The 18,647-nt window shown below is 41.8% G+C and overlaps 1 protein-coding gene across 1 annotated transcript in view; it reads left to right on the forward strand.

Moving 5' to 3' along the window:
• The window catches only part of DNAAF9 (dynein axonemal assembly factor 9), a gene marked incomplete at both ends in the record, with an annotated part of 97,079 nt that overhangs the window by 65,456 nt on the left and 12,976 nt on the right, over window positions 1–18,647 (forward strand). Inside the window, 3 exons of the mRNA XM_084246686.1 lie at window positions 3,068–3,193; window positions 12,543–12,580; window positions 17,918–18,053. Coding sequence (XP_084102812.1) covers window positions 3,068–3,193; window positions 12,543–12,580; window positions 17,918–18,053 — 300 coding nt within the window. The remainder of the gene's footprint in view (window positions 1–3,067; window positions 3,194–12,542; window positions 12,581–17,917; window positions 18,054–18,647) is intronic.

The following is an 18,647-nucleotide window of genomic DNA, read 5'->3' on the forward strand; positions in this document are numbered from 1 at the left end:
GTGCTAGTAATAATGAGTATTTTCAATTGCTAATTGTTTCCAGTAAAGAATAGGCCCAGATCCAAAGTTCTGTAGGGTGATGGTGAGCATTGAAGGAAGACCAGCCAGTGGTCCTGAAGCAGGAGGAGGCGGGAGTGTACACACCTACCAGGCCTTCGATCTTCAGATCTTTTCTCACACCTGCCAGGGGCTTCCCTTCTGTCGACTGTATTGTCCTACTTGTGGACTGAGGTCATGGAAGCCTCATAGAAAGAGTCTGGGCTTGAAGTTACTTGTTTTTTTCTGGCTTTCCATCACTTCTAATGGTCAAAGGAAAGGAATGGATTGGCCCAACACCATCATTAGGATGCATCAACTCTGCCAGAGTTGAGAATCATTGGAGATGTGGACCTGGAGTCAAAACTGGCAACTTGACGTGCAGCTGAGGTTTGTTTCTGTCTTCCATCACTTCAAGGAATGTTGATATTCCTTGTCTCTGACTCTACGATTCAGTAAAAATTTTGGCTTTCCTGGCTGCTCTGGACCGCCATGGTAGTGTATGGTTCACCCACATTTGTAATCTCACACCAAGCCTCTGCCCACTTGCAACCGTAGTATGCTAGGGACCTCAGGACCACAGATAAATTTCCTGAATGACTCAAGTCAAGCTTGAGTATATCTAGTTGAGAATATCGACTAATTGCTATGGGTCTTGTTAAAAAAACTACTTTTATAACTGAGCCCACTCTCGCGACTTAGCAGGAACACATGCACCTGCCTTTGTAGCATGTCCATCAGCATATCCATCTCCTTGGGGCTGGACTTGGGAGCCCAGTATTGAGGTTGCTGGTAAAAGGACATAGCCAAGGCTTCTCAAGTTGATGACCTTTTTCCCTGACTGAGACATTTATCTTCATATATAGGAGTCTTTGAGGGGAAACCTGTAGTTTTTCTTTTGCCCCTGGAGGGACCTGGTCCCATTATGATTTATCACAGCAGAGAGGGTAATGGTGTTGAGCTTGGACATCAAGTGGAGCTATTAGTTGTTTTAAAAGTTGAATTAGTATGTTTTGAATTTATAAAATTTCAGAAACAAAGGACAGATTAGTGATTTCCAGGAGTTAGGGATGGGGGGGGTGCAGGCAAGGGGTGGGTGTAGTTATAAAAGGGCAACATGAGGGATCCTTGTGGTATTGAAACTATTCAGTGCTTGATTGTGGTGGTGGCTATGGGAAGCTATACAGGTGCCTAGTGTGTGCACATACACAAATAAGTAAACTCCAAGAAATTTTGAATTTTCAAAATTAATTTTAAGGAATTTGAGGGGCTGTATTTGTTTATACTCTGGATTGTTGTAAACTCATTCTTTATCTACATTTAAAATAAAGTATCTCTCAAAACAAAAATTGAATTAATGTAAAACAGGTGGCCAAATTTTAGGCTTAAATTGCAAACATAACACAGAGCCAAAGGACACTTGAATGGATTATCTGTTGTTTTAGAGGAAAGAAAGATAGAATCCTGCTGGTTTTTTGTTTTGTTGTTATTTTTAATAGAGAGTGCTTACAAAAGAGAAGCAAACATGAAGGTTTTTGCCTTCGTCATGCAGCTTAGCAGTTTAGCTAAAGTGACCTGGTACAGGCTCTGATGGCTGGAGTCATGGCTTCCTCTGCAACCTCATTCTGTCTTGAGGTCACACTGAGGATGATTGTCAGACAGAGACTGAGAAGAGTGGGCGAACCTAACTGGGGCCCCCTTAACAAATAAATTGAATGTCCAAGGGCCTCCACTGCAGAACCCAGCGATGTCACCTAGATGCCTTGGCCTCACAGAGGAGCCCGGGGCCTATTTTTCAGTCTAACCTTTTCCCATTAAAATTAATGAAGATTAATGGAATGCTCCAAAAACCTGGGACTTCCCCACTCTCTATATAGGACATTCTACTGTATTAAAATTACCCAAATCCTCAGGATTGGTTTATAAATCTTTCAATTCTTTTCTACCTCAAGAAATGAGAGTGTCTACCCCTCATATAAAACATGGAGGGTGAAAGCCCCTAAATGTTTTCTTAGAAGAGCGGAAAAGCTAATGCTGAAGAACAAAATTGGGACACTTAGTCACGAGAATTAAGTCCATCAGATAGGACAACAAAGAGATTTGAAGCAGTATATGAGTGTCACCCACTTAACAGGTATATAGCTGTAAAGACCCGGCAGTGACTGTGGTATGGGGGCTCTTCCGGCATTCAGGCCCACCTGGATACTGCAGAACCTTCATTATTACAGAGCCAGTGGGACAAATCCTGTGTGGTCATACACACTATGCGCAAGCAGTGGGGGAAGCCTTGGAGAGAATCAGGGAGCAGAAGACTCTGACTACCAGGCCCTGTGGGGGAGATCTTCAACATAGCATACCTTGTTCTCGGTAGAAGTACTGCTGGTTGGTCAGCACTGAGGCAGACCTGGGAGTGGGGTTCTAATATTGTAATCTGGGATAAAGCCAAGTGCTGTTTTACAGATGAGTTGCATGTAGGAACTCAGAAAATACCTCAAATAAATTGTTCCTATACCCCAGCCACCCCACTGGCTCTCAGAGGCACAGGCTAGGACTCAGGCCCATATGTTAAGCAAGGCTGCCCATCGAACTTGCCTTCTTTCCATAGAACGGACCTTTTAGTGATAGCTAGGTCAATCAGAACAATGTCCTCCACACATAAAGTGGCCTCTCTTAAAGTGGCCATGAGTCTGTGCAGGGTGATTGCTAGTTCACTCGTCTCCTCTTGCAGTTATGAGGACTAATGAACCTTGGAAATTCAGGAACACGGTGGACAGCAGGGGTTCTAAATCATGAAATGGAAGCTCTTTTTGCCCACTTATATCTGTGCAGGCATCTTGTCCTTTCTTTTTCCTAATAAACCTGTCCTTCTAAAATGTGGAAAAAAAAAATCATGAGGTGGAGTGACCCCAAGGAATCCAATTGCATATTTCCCCTTTTGTTTTTTCTCCCACCATTCCTCACTTAGCCACTCAGTATGTCTTTTGCCATGCTACAGTCCCAGTCAGTAAACTGTTTCCCTTTTTGCCTCCAGCTACACTGATGTCATTGACGTTGTCCAGGCCCTGCAGACCCATCCAGACTCAAATGTCAAGTCCTCCTTCACCATTGGTGCCATCACGGTGTGTGTGGAGCCCCTAAGCTGTTACATGGAGCACAGGTGGGTACTTGGGACCATCTCTAGCCACAGGATGTGGTTTAAGTGTAAAGAAAGCAGTTTTCTTCTACCTGCCACAAGATGCTTCTTTATATGTGTTTGTCTTTTGGAGTGCATCAGTCCTCATTTAATGTTAACATGCTGGGTCTTCAGAAAGACCCCTTTGGATTGAAAACCTCTCTCCACTTTATTTTGTGCCTTGAGATATTGCACTTCTAGGTCAGTGGGACTTGAAATAGCTTCTCCCAGAAAGAAAGAATGGTAGTCTTTCATTTTCCTCTTGACTGCTAGAGAAGGGCCTTGTCCCAAGGCACTTGGAATATCTCAGAGATACTTTTGCATGTGGATAAGCCACCGAAAAACCATCTTACCTCACTTAACTTATGACACTCGTTTTCATTACTAACATTTTTTTTTTACTTTGGAAGTAACAAAACAGTAACAAAGAAAATTGGGTGATAACTCAATGTATTTATAATTTTTGTGAATTACTTTATGATCCTTTTAGTGCATGTTTCTTTACAGTTGTGGTGCGCATAACTTTACATACTTTTTCTTAGATTAACACAAACATTATGTAAGTTAGCATATTCTACTATTCTCTCAAGTTTTTATTTAAAGGTGAATTAGTAGTAAGAAGAGGTTTCATATGTTTCACATGCAACTAGGTACTACCGGAGACACTACCATGAAGAAAAGTAGGGAAAGGTAGCAATTAGCTAACAATAAATGAAGGTTATACTTCAAAAATTGAAATGTATCACAGTGATACTAACATATTTATTGGTTGTATAACCATTATGTGTATGGATGGACCTAATTGTCTTAACCATTTCCCCACTGTTACTAACATTGAATGTCTCCAGCTCTTTCCTATTATAAATAATGCTGTTGGAACCTCTTTATCCATATAGATTTCTCAGATTTCAGATAATTTCCTTAGACTAGATACCTGAAAGATATTAATTGCACAGTTGGTTTTTTCATCCTTTAGTCACATTTCCAAATTGCTTTTTGAGTGTGCTTTTACAGTTTATACTGCCCCAGCGGTATCTGAAAGTACCTATTTGTCATTACAGCACCCTTCACTAGGGAAGAGTTGTAAGCATTTCATTGCCCCTTCATGGAGCTATTTGACTTGCAAATGCTTTCGCCTAGTGGAGTTAACCCACATCTATAATCACGTGGTCTTTCTGGCTAATTGATCGCTCTTTAGATCTTCATTTGAAAAACTCCCTTCATGAGTCTCAAGTTGATATCTTCAGACTTCTCATATAAATTACATTAGAGTTTACTTCCCTAATCACCTCTATGTCCCAAGACATGTCTTCATTATTTCTCCCTTCTCTTCAGCTGTGACCTGGGTTCTGCTTCCCCATAAAAAAGCCAAGGTAGTCTTTTTCCCCTTCTGACATATGTTAGGCAAGTGATGCTGAGCATCATGTTACATCACATTTGGACTTTCGTATTGACTCTTACATGCCACTCTTTCTACTATTCTGTCTCTCAAGTTTTTATTTAAAGGTGAATTAATAGTAAGAAGAGGTTTCATTTATGATTAGGTATTACCAGAGACACTACCATAAAGAAAAATAGGGAAAGGCAGTAATTAGCAAAGGTTATGCTCCAAAAGAATTAGCCCAGACAAGTACTCTTCTGTAGTGTCAGAAAAATATGAAGGGAAGAGAAACTAACAGGGTTGTGGGGCGAGCTTAATAAGGAAGAGATATAAAAAGGTCTGGGGAAATGGGTAAGAGGGATCTTCTTGGGGTGATGGAAATGTTCTAAAATTGAATTGTGGGATGGTTGACAACTATAAATTTACTGAAAAAAATCATTGAGCTGTGCACTTAAAATGAATAAATTTTATGCCATGTAAGTTATACCCCAATAAAGCTGTTAAATAGAAAAGAAAGATGGGGGGAATGAGTTTATTTAATAAAAGCAGGTAGAAACTGAACTTTAGAGCCCTAGGGAGAAAATAAAGATTATAGTAAAATCACTATGAAAATGAAAATCTGTCCAAGCGGTAAGAAATAATCGCTGCTAATACTTAAGTCTGTGTCAGAGTTTCAAGCATGAGAAAATGACAAAATGAAGAGAAAATAGACAAAGAAATGAAAACCACTAGAGGAATTATAGGCTACAGATTTAGCCTTTGTTTGTATAGAAACCATTTCTATGCTTAGGAAATACTAAGTGCTGATGAAATATCTGTTGAATATATAGGTGCCATCAACATGTGAGCAATAAGTTTCCCTAAAGGAAATTTAAACTCGTTAATTAATAACAAATATATGCAAGAATTGAAGATAATCTTTTTAAATATCGAAATAAGATTAAAATTGTGTGAATTATGACTGATACATAAAATATAAGTAACAAAATCAAGATTAAGTAATACAAATTGTGAGTACATCCTTCTTTTTTCATATTGGGAGCTCAAAAATATCAATAAATCAAAATTACTGATTTCTCAAATTATACGTATTACTGACAAATTTTCAAATTTACTCTGACTTCCAGAAAGTAATTGACTATAGTGATTTACTAATCCTCCATTGATAAACTATTTATTAGCCCATGCACATAGGCTACAGGACTGTTCTATTGCATGGGGGTGCATATGGACTAAAATAAGAGAATTATGGGACCTAGATCAAGAATGGAAAGTTGGGCCTCCCTGGTGATGCAGGGGTTAAGTGCCACACTATGAAACAATCCGCAGCTTCTGCAGCATGAGTTCCATCCCCAGCCAGCCAGGGAGCTACCCACATGGTGCAGCAGACCTCTCCTGTCTCACCCGCCTGCTGCTCCCCTCAGCAGTGTGTTTCAGTCGGTCTGCCTGTTCTGTTCCCCACTCTGTCTCTGGTGAATTCTCTCACTCCCCGCATCTCTGGCCTATACCCCAGCTCTTGTATGCATAAATAAATAAATCTTTTTTTTCATTTTATGTAATTCTTATATCGTTTTTCATTTTTGCACAATATATGCATTTTCATTTGGGTTATATTCCCCATTCAGTTCCCACCCCCCTTATTTTGACCCTAATCCCTTCTTTCCTCCCCACACCCCCGTCCCATTAGTGTGTCTCTGGTCTACAGTTGCTTGTTGATTTTTATTTTTTCTTTATTATAATTAGTCTTTTTCCTGGTCCCTTGTTTAGGTTTTCTAAATTCCTGCGATGAGTGAGACCATCCGGTATTTTTCTTTTTCTTTCTGGCTTATTTCACTGAGCATGGTCCCTTCCAGCTCCATCCATGTTGCTGCAAATTGCATGAGTTTATCTTTTTTGATTGTTGAGTAATATTCCATCGTATATATGTACCACATCTTCTTGATCCAGTCATCTATTTTTGGGCATTTGAGTTGTTTCCATAGCTTAACTATTATAAGTAGTGCTGCTATAAACATAGGAGTGCAGGTGTCCTTTTGAATTAATGTTTCTGTGTCCTTTGGGTAAATAGCTAGGAGTGAAATTGCTGGATCATATGGAAGCTCTATCTTTAGTAGGCTGAGGAATCTCCACACAGCTTTACATAGTGGCTAGACCATTTTGCACTCCCACTAGCAGTGCAGGAGAGTTCCTTTTTCTCCATATCTTCACCAACATTTGTTGTTGCTAGTTTAAAAAAAAAAAAAGAATGGAAAGTTATTAAATTATTTGTTACTAGGTTAAGTTATGCCCATTCCACTAAAAAAATTAAGCGACCACTCTTCAGCCCATGTGCTAAAAATAGAGAGAGAGAAATGCTTACATGGTCAACTGTGGTAAAAGCAAAAGCAGCCCTTCCCATCGGGAACTGGAGAGTTGAATCTGTTTCTCATCCTTCGAATTTGGTCTTGGGCATCTGCCTTGCTTTGGCCACTGGGACATCAAGAAGCATGAAAAAATAAGCAGTGATTTGAAAAGCATTTACACATTGGGGCTTGCCCACTCTTGCTTCTGGTGGCTGAGACCACTGTCTGAAGAAGCCTGGATAAGACTGTGAGAGGGGGAGAGATCATGTGGAGAAAGAGGCCTAGCCACCCCATTTCTGCTATCAGAGCTGAGACCCCCATTTAGGCCTGTGAGACCATCTTAGATGATCAGCCCCAGCTGAGCTACCCCAGGCCAAAATAACTGCCCACCAAATCAGGCAAAATAATTAATCATCATTATTTTAAGCCACTTGGTTTATTACAAAGCAACAAGGTAGGGATATTTATACACTGTTGGTAAGAATGTAAAATGATACCATCTCTTTGGAGACACAGTTGGTCATTCCAGTACTAGAATTTTATTATACAATTATATTTGTACTGATGGACAATGATAGTTATAGGAGTATTTGTTTCAGGCAGAATTCTTAATTCCAAATAGTAGAGCATACTCCAGTATGTTTAAATGGGAAAGGATTTACTGAAGGGCATTAAAAAGCTTGCTGAGTCTCCGGGAGGCCCAGAGTTTCAGCCAGTACTGAGTAAACAGTCAGGAGCAACACGCAAACCTCCCATAAGGTGGAAAAGGGGGATATTTCAACTACTTCCTCTGCCAGAAAATGGGGTCTGCTTACCATACATTCCCTCACTGACCTTCCTCACTGCCAGTTGGAGTCTTGTGGTCCATCTGATTGGTAGAAATTAGGTCACATACAATGCATGCATTTTCCTGCCTTTTGCAAGAGGAATTGTCTTCCCGAGCCTAGACCTAAGAAAGGTGTTTCAGAAGGCCCTAGGAAGCCTGAAAGATGGCAAATGTGCTCTGCATTGTTCAAAAACAACACTGTTGACAATATCAAACAGAACCAGAAATAATCCAAATGTGCATTAGTAAGACACTGGTTAAATTTTGTAAGGTCGGGCCTCCCTGGTGGCGCAAGGGGTTAAGACGCAACCTATGAAGCTGTCCGCAGCCACTGCAGTGCGAGTTTGATCCCCGGCCAGGGAGCTACCTAGATGGTGCAGCAGACCTCTCCGGACTCACCCGCTGCTCCCTCAGCAGTGTATTTCAGTCAGTCTGCCTGTTCTGTTTCCCACTCTGTCTCTGGTGAATCCTCTTACACACACACACCCCCACACCTCTGGCCTGTACCCCAGTTCTTGTATGCATAAATAAATAAATCTTTTAAAAATCTGTATTAAAAAAAATGTTTGTAATGCCCCTATAATGGAATGTATGCAGGATTTTTTAAAAATTAAGTAGATTTTTATGTGCTAACATGGGAAAATATTCACAATATTTTGTGAAGTGAGAAAAGCAAATTGCCAAAACTATGTGTTTTTTTTTTTTTTGTGTGTGTGTGTGTGTGTGTGTGTATGGGACCCTCGCCGGTGGTCAGGGATGGAACTGGTACTGCAGAGGCTGCAGGCAGCCTCGCAACCCAGCGCTCAATTGCTGCGCCACCAGGGGAGGCCCTATGTATTTTTTTAATGTTTAATTATATATGCATAGGAAATATTTAGAAGGATATATACCAAAATGTTAATAGTGGTTTCAACTTGTGGGAAATGGCCAGGTCCTTGGAAACAAATGTTAGATGATGGGGAAACCATTTCACATTTTATATTATGTATCTATATTGCTTATTTATTTATTTATTTATTTATTTATTTATTTATTTATTTGGTTTTTTAAAAGATTTATTTATTTATTCATTCATTTTTTAAATTTATTTATACAAGCACTGGGTACGGTCAGAAACGCGGGAGGGTGAGAGAATTCCCCAGAGCCAGAGCGGGGAGCAGAGCAGGCAGAAGGACTGAAGTGTACACCGCTGAGGGGAGCAGCGGGCGGCAGGAGAGGTCCACGCGCCATGTGGGACCCTCCTCCGGTGGTCGGGGAACAGCCAGAGAACGAACCAGCGCTGCAGAGGCTGCGGGCAGCCTCGCAACCCAGCGCTCAACCACTGCGCCACCGGGGAGGCCCTGTATATTGCTTTTTTAATGGATGATAGCTTCATTTAAATATAACTCATTTACCATAAAAGTATACAGTTCTGTTACTCCTGATTACTTCCTCCTCCAAACTCATGGCAACTGCCAGTCTACTTTCTGTTTCTGTGGATTTGTTTACTTTAAACATTTCATACAAATGGAATCATATAACTTATGGCCTTTTGTGTCTGACATCTTTCACTTAGTATAATGTTTTCAAGGTTCATCCATGTTTTAGCATATACCAGTACTTCATTCCTTTTTATAACCAAATAATATTCCACTGTATGAAGATCTTACATCTTATTTGTCCATTTATCAGTTGATGAATGTTTGGATTGCTTACACCTTTGTCTTATAAATAATACTATAATAAAGATTTGCGTGCAAGAGCTAATGTGGTTATTCTACATATTTGGATGTGGTAACTATAGATTTATCTTTCTAAGCAACTGAAGACTATTATCCAAAGCAACTATACTGTTTACATCTCTATCAGCTGTGGATGAGGGTACAAATTTTTCCATATCTTCACCAATACTTAGTATTGCTTTTTTATTATAGCTGTCTTGGTGTGAAATGATATTTCATTGTGGTTTTGATTTACATTCCCCTAATACTAATGATGTTGAACGACTTCTCATTTGCTTATTGGCCACTTGTATGTCTCACTTGTTGCGATGTCCATTCACGTTCTTTGCCCACGTTTTGATTGGGTTTTCTTTTTTTGATAATAGAGTTCTTCATATATTCTGAATCCAAGTCCTTTATCAACTATTTGATTTGCAAAATTTTTCTCCTGTTCTGTGGGTTATCTTTTATTTTCTTGATACTATCCTCTGTCTGCATTTTTGTGTCTGTGCACACAGAATTTGTGAGCCCCTTATTTTTAATCCTATTAGGTCAGTATTCTCATTTATTGATTGACAAGAATTTTAAATTACTAAATCAAAGTAAATCAGGTACTTACTCATTTTCACACTACCATATCTGTCTTCTCTGGCATAGTGATGCTTTACCCTCCAATTAATCTTAAAAATGCCCCCTTTAGGGGCCTCCCTGTGGTGCAAGGGGTTAAATCTCAGCACTATCAAGCTATTGGCAGCCACTGCAACACAACCTTGATCCCCTGCCAGGGAGCTAACCCATGAACCCACATGGCACAGCAGACCTCTCCTGTCTCACCTGCTGCTCCCCTCAGCAGTGTATCTCAGTAGATCCGCCCATTCTGCTCCCCACTCTGTCTCTGCTGAATCCTCTCACCCCCTGTACCTCTGGCCTACACCCCAGCTCTTGTATGCATAAATAAATAAAATAAATCTTTAAAAAAAAATCCCCCCTTTAACGTAGGCATCATTACCATGGGAGCTGATGCTCATAAATTTAAATAATTTTCCAAATGCCACACCGATTGCATGTATAATTATGATGTAAAGTAAAAAGTGTCATGATAAAAGATGCATACCATTTTATAAGAATCATAAGGCAGCAACAGTAATTTCTAATTGAATTAGGGAAGAAAGCCAACACCTGAATTTAAAAGACGGGGATGCCAAAGATGCCAAGATAGGAGAAATTGCATTTCGTATTAGAAAATCTCATAAATGTCCAAGTCCATGTGTCTAGATCCTAAAGTCAGCAACTTAATAACCCATTTCCATCAGATTTATTTTTTAAAGATTTATTTATGCATACAAGAGCTGGGGTACAGACCAGAGGTGCGGGGAGTGAGAGGATTAACCAGTGACAGAGTGCAGAGCAGAACAGGCAGATCTACTGAAATACACTGCTGAGGGAGCAGCAGGCGAGACAGAAGAGGTCTGCTGCACCATGTGGGTAGCTCCCTGGCCAGGGATCGAATTCATGCTGCAGTGGCTAGGGATAGCTTCATAGTGCTAAGACTTAACTCTTTGCGCCACCAGGGAGGCCCCTCCATCAGAGATTTATAACATGAGAGTCCAACCTATGACTAGATAAGATGCCTTCAGGGGGAACTTTGCTCATCATTGTCTGATGTCTGGTGTGAATTCCTACATCTGGTGGGGTGCAGTGAGGAAACAGCTGGGCCCTGAGAAGGACCTGAAGGGCAGGTGCTCCAGTCACAGGCGCTCAATGGGAAGGACACTTTCCAGAAATGTATTCTATGCACAGTGGGCCATTCAGTAGACTGTGAGTGCAGAGAAGTCAGTGACCCATCTCCATCAGAGATTTATTTTTTAAAGATTTATTTATTTATGCATACAAGAATGGTGTGACTGTCACTTCCCATGATCCAGGACTCTCGACTTTGCTCAGGGCACATAGGGGTTCCTCCTTGGACTCCTTCAGAAGCCATGAGGGAGTAGGACAAGAGAACCAGAGTCACAACCCAAGGTGGTTTTCATCCAGCTCACTCATCCACCAAATTTGATTCCAGATGATATGTGTCTGGCTGTTTTCAGAAATCAAATAAAAAGATGGGGACTTGCTACCCTTAGGGAAATTGGAGGAGAGAAATTACACCAGTGTTTTGAACAGTACTAATACCTGCCAGCCAGCCCAACAACAATTTAGAAAGATGGTTTTAGCAAGCACCTCACTTGTAGTGGAAGAAAACACAGGAGCTCTGGTGCCAGAAAGACCCAAGTCCTTTTATAAACCCTAGTCCCTTTATAAACCCTAGCACTTCCTAGCTGTGTGCAAGACCTAGAGCAAAGAAGCACTTAGCCTACTAGCCATGATAAACCCCTTCTTAACTTGTAAGTACCCAGGACACAGAATGGATGTGAGAACAGAACAAGATTGTAATGTAAACAGCCTCCACAGTGCCCAGCTTATAGTAGAAACTCAATAAAAGGCAGCTGTTCTCACTAGTGTTAACTTTCTTCCCTGAGAAAAATGCTGTTGTTTTAGGAACTCTAAAGCACAGTCACCCACACTTACTTCATTTGTGATCCAATCAATTTTCTGTGTTTTATTCACCATTTGAACTCAGAAGGGGAGCCAGGCTTCCAAGGTGCACATAAAGGGCATGGCAACTTTGGTGCTACAGGCCCCTGACACGCGAGTGCAGTGCTCTTCACTTTCCCTTGAGAGTTCCCCTTTATAGGACAGTGTTTCTTTCAAAACAAAACGAAAACGCGGTTCTCTTTCTCCATTTCCCCTTGTCTAAAGAACTTGCCCTGCCCCCATCATCCCCCCTTCTTCAACATTCTACTAAGAGTTGACCACAAAGGTACTTCTACTATTTCTGTGGAGTTCCTGGCTCAGAGCACTTTGCCTAAAAGCTCTGAAAACCTTCTGTATAGCCATGACTATCCTTAATGCTCAGTGCTGCCTGCCACTTGCCCCATACTTAGTCACCTTGAATATCAATGATATTCATGTTTTTTGTGGGAAATAACTAATGACAAATCAGACACTAATGGTTTCAAAATGTTTCTCTTTCCTCCCCCAGATTTCTCTTTCCTAAGTGTCTTGACCAATGTTCACAAGGTAAGCAATATGCTTTACTTCCTGCTTGCATGCCTTTCAAATTCTGTGTAAATGTAACAGGCTTATCTTTTTGCTCTGACCTACCATTCTGAAATCTAAAACAAAATTGGTCCAGGGGAAACTAACATCTTTCACTTTTATCATATTTGATAAGCAGATTACTTCCAAAGAGTTGTCTCTTAATGATGATCAGTTGCCCTGTCAACACCCCTTCTGATCTGGGCTTAAGCCTGCCCTGGAAATATGAATGGACTAAATAGGTACTCCTAGCCCCTGCATTGGCAAGATCGTGATGCATTTCTCCTGTCCCTTGAGTACAGAGTATGGCCCAGTAGGGCCTCTCTCTTAGTTCCCTCCTTTCCACACCTCCTTGATAACATTTGAAAAATCTACCCATCCTCTCTATACTCTATCTTGCATTTTCCTACAATCTGGCAACCCTGGAAGCAGCACTTTTTAGTCATATTAATTATGGTACCTGAAGACCCAGAATAAATTCTGAAGTTGCTGCAGTAGTGATAAAATGCTCATTGTTGTCAGAAGACATGGGTCTGGACTTCCTGAACACCCCAGCAAGTAGAAATGAGACAGAAGAAAATAACTGGCGTGTCCCCAGCACAGTTTTGCCCTACTGATCCCTTTGATCATCCAGAGGAGTGAAGACAAGAGAGCATCCCAGAGCTGCTGTCTTGTGAAACAGCTGAGCTGGGTGCTGCACAGAGCAGGAGGCGCTGCAGCTGGAGAGAGGGATTTGTGTTGGACTGTTCTGCCAGGGAGTCTCATGTTTAGCTTTTAGACTCTGTTGCTTTCCAGACATTGCAGCCCAGAAGCAGAGTATATGGAGATTGGTTGGGTCTACCACAGTATACAACCCAGGTAGATTCAGGACATTTTATGGTGGTTGGGTCAATAGAATCTGGTGACAGACTAGCTGTAGGGCATAAATTGGAACTTCTAGGTTCCTAACTTCAAAGATTGGGGAGGTCGATAGTACCTATCCTTGGAATAGAAAGCAGAAAATACATAGGTCCAGGAAATAACCAAGGAGAACCCTCTGGTCCTCCTTGGTTTGGAAATCATGGCCAAAGTCAAAGGTATCAACTATAGTCAGTCTCTTGTCCCATGTGCTTTTTACCACCTTAGGGTACCTTGGTTCCTTGGCACTTTCTCCCTCTTTGCCCCTCTGCTTTTTTTTTTTTTTTTGCATGTGGGAAAAGCACAGACAGTTGGGTTACCCTAGTAAAGAGCCTTGAGGAAGTATGCTGTCCTCACTATCCATAAACGGTGACCAAAATTATAACAAGAGGAAAGTCCTTTTAGGCCAAGACAGACTGCATTCTCTTGGCACTGTCCTTCCAATTCATCATCCAAAAGCAACTTGTATCAAATTCTGTGCTTATATAAAGGAAGGGATATGATCAGATGGGAGCAGATGACCTTGAGGCCACGTGCTGTTTTCTGAACTCTGAGAGGCTTGTAAAATGACAGTGCCTTGATAAATATTTTCCCTTTGCATTTGGGCCTGGGGTTCTTATGGATTGATCTGACCTGGCTCACCATAGACATGGGCTGTCTGGAGAGGAAAGAGAAAAAAAAGGCAAATATATCTTTTTTTCCTCAGAGATTTGGTGGCTCTCTTGGATGTGGGATCCACCACCAGTAGACAAACACTTCATGTCCCAAGGGGCCATATTGCCTTCCTTTGCTCCTGTTCGTGAGTCAGACTCCCTGGTATATTGCTTTTACAAAAGAGGATTATTTTACGATGAGAAAAGGACTATGTCTCAGCCTCAAGATGATATGTATTATAGAAATCCCAGGATTAGGACGTAATCTCACTGCCTAAATAGCAAGCAAGGCTCATTATAATGCTGGCTTGGAGGCAGAGTAGAGATATTTTACTTCCTTGCTCTGCTTTTAGAAGCACCTATCCATAGACAAAAGTAGTAGTATTTTATATACAGAAAAGTTTGTTTTCTCCTAGGCTGATGGAAGCCTTTAGCCTGCACTGGGATGGTTAGACCAATTTCAGGGATGTTTCTCTGCTCTTGAGAATGGACCACCAAGGCCAGGCTGCCTACTTACTCATAGCCCAGACTGGTGAGCCATGGCCAAATGTGGATACCGACTCCTAACACAGAATAAAACTGCTGGCCCAAGCAAGAGGAAATTCTGCTGTGGCCTCTTCACCCTCTGCTCCAGAAACTGCAGTACCTGCCTCAAAGATGGCATTTCCTCTTGGCAGGTGGCAGTTTGCATAGCTGGCCTAAGGAATGTTGGGGATAATCCTTTTGCTTATTTCCCTGTAAAGCAAAGCCCCTTTTATCTGTCCCATTCCTGACCTAGAATTCCAGGCCCATAGAGTTTGTCTGTATGGTACTCATGAGGCAGACAGGACTTTGGACAAGATATCTGTCAGAAATTAAGACCCCCAGTCTTCCTAAGCAAGCCAGGCCCATGCTTGTGACCTTGGGGCACACTGCTCAGCTTGGCATGTTTGCACTAGTCTGACACTATGGTTTCTTTTGCCCAAGCTGATACTAAACTGAGTCCTAGGACTTTTATAGGTCTTCACTTGGCCTTTCTCGGCTCTGCACCATCCACCACTGTTCTTGCCTTCCACCCCTGAGTATTTCATGGACCTCTTACTGGGTCCTACTCCTGTTTCTGCCATCTCTGGAATGTGCTGCGTGTTTTAGAATCCTGCCTGCTTCCCCACTGTGCCACATTCTGAGCCTGGCCTCCTACCCTTGCCTTATACTCAGTTTCCAGAAGCCCCAGTCACTTCTGGTGGCTGCATATAGGTGTGGGATTCTGGCATTAGGGCTTTCCAAGGTGTCCTCACTGCTCTCTGGCAGCCTCCAAGGTGACCTTTCTAAATTGGAATAGCAGCACAGGCATTGCTAGTGTTAACTTTATTAGGAAGCTACTCTGACACTGCTGAGGATGGTCTGTCTTAATTTTAAAGCTTCTGAACAGAAAGGGTATGTGAGGAACCTTTTAAAAATAAACAAGGGCCTCCCTGGTGGTGCAAGGGATTAAGTCTCAGCACTGGGCATCTGTCGGCAACCACTGCAGTACAAGGTCAATCCCAGGCAGGGAGCTGACCCATATGGTGCAGCAGACCTCTCCTGTTTCACCCGCTGCTCTCCCTCAGCAGTGTATTTCAGTAGATTCGCCTGTTCTTTTTCCTGACTCTGTCTCTGGTAAATCCTCTTACCACCACCACCACCCCCGTACTTCTGGCCTGCACCCCAGCTCTTGTATGCAAAAAATAAATCTTTTAAAAAATAAAATTAAGCAAATCACTGATATAGTTTCCATTTGAATTCCTTTGCCATGTACTGCTACCACAACTAAATCATACATAGAGGTTTTGAGAGTGGGAGAAGCTCTTAAGAAAACCTGACTCTGTCTGTTCCTATACACTTGTATATGGTTAGCTGGAGGAAGCATGCTCAAAATCTGGTTTGTATCTGAGGAAGAGAACTAGGTCTCAGGGTACCAGAGGGGAGAGGCAGAAACTTACTGATTATCCTTTCATACCTTATGATTTTGTACCAAAAATATGCATATGCTTCATATTGTAGAGGCCTTTTCAGATAGCTGGCTGATGAATGAGATTTGCTGAAACTTGTAAGTGGGAAAAAATTTTGGCATGCAGTTTCCCACAACTTACTAAGGCAACTGCCTGGGAGGTCAGGTTGCATGTATCTTTTATTACACTTGATTCAGTCATTTATTTATACAGCAAATCTTTATCCAATGCCTGCTCTAATCCAATCTTGGGGGATTAGGGAATTTTTTGGAAGAGGCACTATACAAATTATACCCTAAGGAAGGAGTTGCCCAAACAAAAAGGAATGAAAGGGTGACTCCAGGCAGATGAACAGCAAGAGTGAAGACCTGATGGTGACCAGAACACTCCAGGGCACTGAGGAAGTGCAGCCCGGTAGACAGGCCAAGAAGTTTGGTACTAGACAGTTTTTGTATTTAAAAATTTATTGTTGATCATTAATATTTTTAAAGGGGTCCCTATCTTTTTTTTTATTTTTTTTTAAATTTATTTTCTTTTTTTTTTTTAAGAGTTATTTATTTGTTTGTTTGTTTACTTATACAAGCACTGGGTACAGTCAGAAGCACGGGAGGGTGAGAGAATTCACCAGAGCCAGAGCAGGGAACAGAGCAGGCAGAAGGACCGAAGGACACTGCTGAGGGGAGCAGCGGGCAGCAGGAGAGGTCTGTGTGCCATGTGGGACCCTCCTCCGGTGGCCGGGGAGCAGCCAGGGATCGAACCAGCGCTGCAGAGGCCGCGGGCAGCTTCACAACCCAGCGCAACCCAGCGCTCAACCGCTGCACCACTGGGGAGACCCAAAGGGTCCCTATCTTTTGAAGATACACTGAAATATTTTGTATGGGATAAAATTCATCCAGTGTGGGAGGAGAGGAAAAGTGAAAAAGCTGGGTGTGGTATGAAAGGAATGTAGTTAGCCAAGTTAACCAGGTGTCAGTCATCATGAAGCCAGATGATGGGCACATGGGCGTTCACTACACTATTTTTCCTACTTTTGGATATGCTTGTAATTTTCAGTGTTAAGCAGTGTATAGAAGAGGTTGCATAACAAAAGTGCAAGTGATCTTAGAGTTGAAATGGTATATACACTATGATCATAACTGTGAAAATAGGAATGGGGGCATGGGAGAGGCATTATAATTAAGTTAGCAAAGGGGGTGACATAACTTCCCTGATTCCTATATTCTCTGTTATCTTATGGCTTTTACTAATATATTTTCACAAAAAAGTTGGGAGTGATTACGGCCATCTCTACAACCTCTCATTATATGGGCCCCTCTTCCTTAGTCTTTATGTGAATATCTTTATAAGGCCTTACTTGGAATTGTGGGTCTGTGTGTGTGACTCCTCCTTCGCTGTGCACTCTTTGAGAATCTAATGGATAGCAACTGACATATGGTTAGTGCTTGCTAAATGTCTGTGCTCTGAATTGATAAAGGTCAGGGGCATGACTGATTAGGTTAAATACAGGGGATGCGGAAAGGGTCTTTTATTGAAGAAGCTCCATTATCCACTAGAAAGCAGATTAAGAAGATAGAGGCGTTTCAGAAATGAGGCAGCTGCAGAATTGAGACCATTTACCCCAAGTGATGGTAATGACAGAAAGGGGAACAGAATGATGGCTATGAGGGTGAGAGTTGCTACACGAGGGACATACTGGAAAGGATGACCAGGGGAGGGAGCAAGAGCCCATGTTTTTATGTGAGCCATCAACCCCAGTCAGGACACTGAAGACTGGACCATTCATTCTGTTTATTCCCCAGGCCTAGTGAGTAACGTGGTCTTCACCAGTCACACCACAGAGCAGAGACACCCTCTTCTTGTCCAGCTGCAGAGCCTCATCAGGGCAGCGAATCCTACTGCAGCCTTCATTCTTGCAGAAAATGGGATCGTCACCAGGTAAACCTACCAAGTTCTCTTTACTCTGCATGTCCAACCACTTTTTCAGATACAGAACTCTGGCTATGACCCACAGAATCTTTCTACTGTGTCTAAGACCTAAGCAGTTGTTGAAATGCTTTTGATGCTATATGTAAAAATCACCAAGAGGACCCCATGTGTCACTATCCCCTATTGTTCTGGGATACCCATTCACATTCTCATCCTTTAATAGATGGAAGTCAAGACTTAATGTTTCTTGTTTTAAGATGTGAGAGATATGGCACAGAAAAAATAGATGTTATCTTTTTACTCCCTAAAGTTAGGTCCAAATTACAAGATGAAATTAGAGAATGAGTGATTGTGTGTGTGTATGTGTGTGTTTAAAAAAACTATCTGATCATAATCATCTTGTTTGCTCAAAAAAGATGCTAAAGGGTGCCTACTTTTAAAGGTTTATTTATTTATTTATACATACTAGAACTGGGATGTAGGCCAGAGGTGCAGGGGAAAGGGGAGGGGTGAGAGGATTCACCAGAGACAGAGTGGGGAGCAGAACAGGCAGATCTACTGAAATACACTGCCCCAAGGGGAGCAGTGGGGAGACTGGATCTC

The sequence above is a fragment of the Talpa europaea genome, assembly GCF_964194135.1.
Source record: "Talpa europaea genome assembly, chromosome: 11".
Taxonomy (NCBI): domain Eukaryota; kingdom Metazoa; phylum Chordata; class Mammalia; order Eulipotyphla; family Talpidae; genus Talpa; species Talpa europaea.